This window comes from Solanum lycopersicum, chromosome 5 (assembly GCF_036512215.1).
Source record: "Solanum lycopersicum chromosome 5, SLM_r2.1".
Classification (NCBI taxonomy): domain Eukaryota; kingdom Viridiplantae; phylum Streptophyta; class Magnoliopsida; order Solanales; family Solanaceae; genus Solanum; species Solanum lycopersicum.
Genome location: NC_090804.1, coordinates 64,213,660 through 64,221,272, shown reverse-complemented (window position 1 = coordinate 64,221,272; position 7,613 = coordinate 64,213,660). Strand labels below are relative to the sequence as shown.

General features: G+C 31.0%; 1 protein-coding gene across 1 annotated transcript; it reads left to right on the top strand.

Annotated features, from left to right (window-relative positions):
• The first annotated feature begins 1,147 nt into the window (after positions 1-1,147).
• LOC101243998 (Phosphoglycerate mutase family protein) lies at positions 1,148-5,686 on the top strand. Its single transcript, NM_001310125.1, has 4 exons — positions 1,148-1,708; positions 4,079-4,237; positions 4,349-4,457; positions 5,175-5,686. Exons 1-4 carry the CDS (start codon positions 1,385-1,387, stop codon positions 5,348-5,350), a joined length of 768 nt encoding a protein of 255 aa, NP_001297054.1. The 5' UTR covers positions 1,148-1,384; the 3' UTR covers positions 5,351-5,686.
• The last annotated feature ends 1,927 nt before the right edge of the window (positions 5,687-7,613 follow it).

Below are 7,613 nucleotides of genomic sequence, written 5' to 3'. Positions count from 1 at the left end.
TTAAAAAAAAAACACTATAGTTCTCTTTTCAATCCAAACAAATTAAAACGTTTATTATTATTTTTTAAAATTTAATAAACCGAAATCATGAATAGTGATATGACATTTTAACAAATTAGAACATTTGGCGGAAAAAAATAATCTAAAATTTGATTAATGAGAAGTAGGTCCCACGTCAGTTGTGGCAGTTGACTACTGCTAAGTTAGAACGACTTTGTTACTTTGATGAACTAATACAAAATTTGTATTTTATTAGATATAAATAAAAATAACATATTTTTATATTTAATGAAAGTTATTTAAAGTTTTTTTTAAAAAATAATTTATAAACATATTTTTATATTTAATAAAAGTTATTTAAAGTTCTCTTTGAAATAATTTATAATCACTATAAATATCTGTTTTTGTTTTTTAAATTTTGTCAAGTAAAAAAAAATATGGGATGTGTTATTGATCCTTTATATTTTTTCGTTTCACACTTGATTTAGTATTCATGACTAATTCAAGCTTAAAACTTGAAGTTGAGATATTTAATTAAAGAAAAAGTAATTTTATTCACGTATCATATTATTGGTGCATTTTTTTATTAAAATAATCTTTTAGTAGGTGATTAGAGTTTGTAGTAGAATTCCACTAAATTCATATCGCAGATTGGAAGGCCCATTCGAAGTGTCGCTTCCAACGAATTTTTCTCACATCTAGACTCAAACCTATGACCTTTAATTTAATGGTGGGTCAATTTCATCATTGCACCACAACTCAAATCGGTGATGAAATTCAATTAATTTAATTTCACACACTTAAATTTATGACCTCTAGTTAACAAAAGCGGAATCAAAATTCATAATATCTCACCTATATTGAGTAATCATAATATTCATAATGAAATTCGATTAATTTAATTTCACACACTCAAATTTATGACCTCTAGTTACAAAGTTGGAATCAGAATTTTCAATAAAAAAATTCAAAATATATAAAAATAGATAACCAAATATAATTTCACATCTATTATATAAAATTCGATAATACAAGATAATTCCACCCTCATTAATTAATAAAGAATAATTTCATTCACCGCACCTCGCACCTCGAATGGACGGTTGTCTCTAAATGAAAGAGAAGTTTACAGGCAGTTTCTTCAAATGTCGAATTGTTTTGTTCAAGTAGAAAAGGTCAATGACGAAGAAATAAGACCCATGTAATTTGGATAGCATTCAATATGTCCGCCATTACAGAACTTCCATCGCAGTTTCTTCTTCCATCCTCTTTCTTCGAAACTTCAAAAATCCTAACTCCAAAATCACCATTCACAATTCTACATTTTCTATATAAATAAATCTCTAAATCTTCATCATAGTAGTACTAATTTTTGGTATCAACAATGGCGGCGAATCAAAATGTAATTGTAATGAGACACGGTGACCGGTTGGATAACTTTGAGGAATTGTGGGTGATGAAAGCGGAAAGACCGTGGGATCCACCTTTGCATCAGGATGGTAAGATCCGGGCATTTTGTACGGGTCAAAAGATCCGATCCAGTATTGATTTCCCGATCCATCGGGTTTTCGTTTCTCCGTTTCTCCGATGTGTGCAGACTGCTGCAGAGGTCGTACGTGCTCTTTGTGACGTTGCTGATCACAACGGCGAGTCTAATGTCTTGTCATCCAATTCCGATTCAGTCATTATTGATCCATCTAAAGTCAAAGTACAGTTCCTCTCTTTTTTTTATCTTATATTTTGCTGAATGACCATAGCTAGCTTTTTGAGTTTATGAGTTCTGGGTTATAAATGCGAATTTTTTAAGTATTGAGTTTGAGCTAAAGCTACTGGTTTAGCTGAACCTAAGTAAAAGTGTAGCTCCGCTCCCGAATAACAACAACATATCGAGTGTAATTGTACAAACGAGGCCTGAGAGGTGGTGTGTATGCAGGTCTTACCCTCGTCAATACTCTAGTGTAAAAGCTTAACTTTTTACAGGGAGAATACATCATTGATAGGCTTTGTATAGTACTACTAGTAAGAACTGTTTTTTGTTATAAGAAATTTTGTATGCTTAAAAGTTGTGCTTTACTTTTTGTCTGTCACAAAGTTAAAAGATATAGTATTTCCTTATCAAAAGAGAAGAAGAAGAAGAAGAAGAAAAAGACATATTTTTTGTATACTTGACTTGACTTACAACTTGCAGTAGATTCCCAAGGGAGCAAAGGCCACTATTGCAACTGTGACCTTTTTTAGTTTTTTCCCTCTCATCCTTACTGCTAACTAAGCATCTGAGGTCAGACATCAACTCTTTTCTTTTTTTTAGAAGAAAAGAAAATGTTAAGTCCTTGACTTGATATGTACCCTTTATAGTCATTGCTGCAATTAGTTGGTTCATTTTGCCTAAAATTCACACAAATTTCTTTAGCTTCTTTTGACGTTGGAGGAACTAAAGAAATTTGTTTCTCAATATAAATAACAGGACCATATAACATCTTGGTTTATATGTAGACATATTGTATATGTTTGTGTTTCAGCATGCATGTTGTTCGGTACTATAGTAAGTATGTGAGTACTGTTTGAAGCTCATTTAAGGCGCTCTTAAGCCTTGAATTTAGATGCAGTCCAAGAAAGGAAGTTTGCTTAAGACACGAGTAGTAACAATAAATGTAGTTGACAAAGTGATATGTCAATTCTAAAATAAATATTGTGAATGCGCTAATTGTGGGAAGTTAGAATTTTAGTAAAAGAAAACTAAATAAGTTTGAGTTAGAAACTTATAGCTGCATTATTACATCTAAGTTGAACATTTAAAATAGTTCCTGCAGATGATTGATATGTTCTTTTCTTCAGACTTCATTAAGTTGTTGTAGACTTCATTTTAGTTTCTTTCATCCAGATACTACTATGAATCATCCGGAGTAGAATTTTAGAAATTTGTGTCGATAAAAGTACCTGATAAGTTTGAACACTACCTGCATCGTCGAATCTAAGTTAGACATTTCAAATGGTTTCTGCGCTTAATTAATATGTTGTTTTCATTAATATATTTAGCTTTAGTTTTTTTCTCCTCCAAATTATTATTGTTTTTATTATGTTCAAATTTTTCTTGCAAAGCATGTTCCACTCAGAACTGATTGGTGCATTACTGTTCTTTTTAATATAAATTTGTCACTAGACAGTAGACACATAGTTCTGATTGGTTTTGCCATACTAGGTTAATTCGAATTGATCTGTTTATTTTTCATATGTGGATAATACTAAACAAAGTTTGGTTTGGTTCGGCCCTGTTTTATTAGTTCTTTCAAAAACAGTAAGAAAGAAGAAATCCTCATTCAGGAGTCAGGTTGTTTTAGTGTGAGGATATTTGAATTACCATATTTGTAATTTCCTGGTTTAAAACTTCGATAGCCATATCAATAACCCAAGAACTGCAGATTCATTATGAACAAGCATGTAGGATCTTCGGCCTGAAATAGGAAAGTGTGCTTGGAGACTCATGAAGGTTACTTATGCAATTTACTCTAAAGCATACTTCTAATATTTCCTTATGCACCGTTAGCAGCATTTTGGTATATATTAATATGAATTATTTTGACTTGTCAAATTAAAAAAATAAAAGTTGAGAAGAAAAACCAAGGAAGAAGGAACGGTCTGCCCTTTTTCATGCTAAATCTCATATTGACAATATAGAAGTACTTACTAAATGGAGATATTCCATATTTAAATATTTCCACCATGTGCTGATGCATCCATCCATTTCAATCCTGTCATGAAATATCTTATGAATTTAATTAATATTTCTATTTTCTCTATAGTGTGAGCCTCTAATCAGTAATAAATACGGTAAGTTATACCAGGACTTAGATTTGAATATGCTTCTTCTGTGACATGAAACTTGTATGAATCTCACTTGAGTCTTTGTAAAAGCAGGGGTATGAGAAACATGCACAAATATAAAAACATATTTTTGCTGAACATCAGCGTTCAAATCAAATGGATTTTCTTTACTGTCACTTTTTTTTGGAAATGGTTCTCCTTACTCTGTTTCTCAACGACTTTTAACATATTTCTCTTCTTTTTTTTAACATTTCAGGTATCTATTGAATATGGTTTGTGTGAAATGCTGAATTTAGTAGCTGTAAGAGCTTCTGCAGCTCCTAAGGATGGGGATTTCAAATTCAGCATCTCACAATATGAATCTGAGTTGCCTGCTGGAACTGTAGATAACACTGTTGAACCTGTGTATAAGAAGGTATTTTGTAGGATATGAGTTCTTGCTTCAATTTACTTGTTGGCATCGTTTAGTATATGCATGATCCACTGTTGCCTCTACTTATGGTATTTTATTCTTCTGAAACTGCAGCTGCCAGAGTGGGAAGAGTCGTTGGAAAGTGCAAGGGCTAGATATGTGAAGGTAGTTAAGGCCCTTGCTGATAAGTATCCTTCTGAGAACCTGTTGTTAGTCACACATGGTAAGTGTTCTTGCTTGGTTTTGCATTTTCTAGGTGCAATGTGGGTTGTGATGTGGAGAGTGAAGACTTTCTAGTCTCCAAAGAGCACACAGGGCCCTTGTGAGAGACTGCTTCTGCTGTGGCGAAATCAATGAATGTGTTTCAATTTAAATGGCGTATCTTTGTTGTTTCAGATTGCTCTCTATTTTGCTATCTGCAGTAGTTTCTTTCTCACGAGTCACATGTTTAGATTTGTTGTGGCTGTGCATTTTCCCTTTGTCATTTTATAAGAACAATATGCATCTTTCTAGTACCACTGAAGAGAACACTTCTAACAACAATTTTAGTTGCATGCCATGAACTTTTTCATAACTACACACACTCTGGAGTTTTAGCGATTAGATAAAATGGGAAACACAACTCTTCCTCATGAAAGTGACCTGCTGGACCTGTTAGGTGGCATCAATACTCTTGCCTAAGTTTCATTCATCATAAAGCAGCTGCTTAGCTGTAAATTGGAAGATCTAGTATTGTTTTTTCCTTTTCATGATTGAAAATCTAAAATGAGTGGCTTTGATTATAACTACGACTTGATTAGTGCGTCAATGATTGTTGAAACTGGTTATACCTGATTCTACAGATAAAATGCATATTCATGCTATTTTCTTGGTTAAATACAAGGCTTAAGTCCCCAATAGCATTCTTGATCTCTTATTAACTCTTCTTTCATTAATCCAGGTGAAGGAGTAGGTTCCATCTTTACTGAGCTTAACAAGGATTCAACTGTATTAGAGGTAGCGTATTGTGGACATCTGCACGTAAAGAGAAGTATCCAATCCGGAGAGAAACAACCATTTACTGCTGGAGAGTTTGTATACGAGAAACAAACGGGTATAATATCTGCTGCTAAATAAAATGAAAGTCTACCAGACTCTTAAGTGATTGTATTGTTCGGGTTTCTTCCCTTTCTGCTACTTATCGTTCATTTGGCAAAGGTTGCTGCTTGTCCATTGCTGAACTATGTTATTACTCTTTTCTTGTTTTGAAACTTTTGATTTGAAAGAGAGGTTATGGAGCCCAGATGGCCTCTGTTACCACCTTGTAATTGTGAAATCCCAAGATGTATTGTTCTCTGTTGGACTACTTACATCCCAATTGCAATTGTTATTTTGAAAATGATAATGTGGTATTTGCTATAATTTCCATCTCAAATTAAATCACATTTTCTTTGTTCAGTTGTTCCAAGAAAAGAAAATTTAAATCCTGCTCTTAGATATGCGTCAATTAGTGTCTGAACATACGATTTTTTGACATATGAATTCTCAGGAGAAAATGATTTGAAATTTCAATTCATGAATATATATTTTGTAAAAAGAATAAAATGAAGCCATCATTATAAGTTTTGCACATATATAAACTCATGCTTAGGCATGAAGAGATTGTTCGTAATCATATTAAAGAATAACTAATTAGCTACTACTAGCATTGACTAGTAAATTCTCTTTTATGTATATTTAAAAGTTTGTAATTACAAACATATATTCATAATGAAAATTGGATTGACAATCCCTATAATTAGTTAATTACCATCGATCGTTTCATAAATGAATATTTCTCTCATATATTTGTTGCTCTTAGTATCGTTGGTATAATGGCAATATGCCTTAGCTGATGATCAATATTTTATGCAGAAAGTCACTTTCAAATTATTAGAAAAATACTATAATATTAATATTGAACATAACTAAAAAGTTATAGAACCTCTCAAATCACTATCGTGGCAAGTCTTATTGGTATAAATAGTTTAGATCAACCGATCGTTCCTCAAGGTTTCACAATACTCCCGAATATCAACACTGGTTGTATGAAGTTTGCATATATAATTCTTTTTAGAAAATTGAACCTTAAAATACTACTGAAGAGAGACTAATAAGAATAATGTTTTTTATGTGTTAACGAGAGAAATTTGATCTCATATATATATATAGGTAGATGAGAACGATTCAAAATCACGATCATAACATTAATTGTATTGATTAACTTTAAAAATAATTTTTTGCAAAAATAAAATTTGGTTTAGGCTTCACGTATATCTCGGGTGCAATGAAAAGGGGCAAATCAACTAGTTTTGTTTATTTAGATTCTATTTCTCACGTTCATTTACTTGAATTTATAAGTCTAATAAAGAATCATTCAAAATATATATATATATATATATATATATATATATATATATATATATATATATATATTAAAATAAAGAAATTAAAAAAGAAAAAAAAACCACGAGAACAAAGAAAGCGAAAAAAAAAGGCACAAAAATTTCTTTATTATAATTTGCATTACAAAAGGTTTAATGTCAACAAAGATAAACATCCCACCTAATTTGTTGGTGAATTCATCATAAAATTGATTGAATTGTTATTAATTAAAATGTTGTCAATGAACTAGAAATTTCAATTTTGTCACGTTGTCTTTAATAACTTTTAGCTTCTTACATGTATTATCTTGAATAAATCGGTGGGAAGACTTTGATTTTATATATGAATTTATTTTTAATTTTATATTTTACGGAAATATATATATATAACATATCTAAAATAAAATTATATTAATCAAATGTGATCCTGTATCTCATTTTCTTTTTTAAACATTGGGGGATAGAAAAGAAAGTTGCAACATGTTTGAAAATGAAACTAGCAACAAAAGAAAGAGTCTGATATACTTATTTTTAAATGAATATTAATAGTTAAATCTACTAAAAGAGGAATCAACGTTATCATGATGATTAAAGGATATTTTTATCGTTCACCTCTAATAACATGTTTCCTTCTAGAAATATGATCAATGTGGTCAGTCAGCTAAAAAGCAGGTTATTCTTATTTCGAACAGACAAAATCGTCCCTTCTACTGTTTAAACCCTCAATTGGAAAGTCTTAATCAATAAAGTGACATATAAATCATCTCTTATACTGTTTAAATCCTCAATTCGAAAGCAGTTATTAATAAAGTGGTATATAATAAATCATTTCTACCAAAAGTTGTAGCACCCACTCTGATAATATTATTCCTCCACACTTGACAAGACAAGACACAAATTAAACAAAAAAAAAAAACTTATTATATTAAAGAGGATCTCTTAAAACGATTCGAAAGAATTAATTAACATGTAAATAC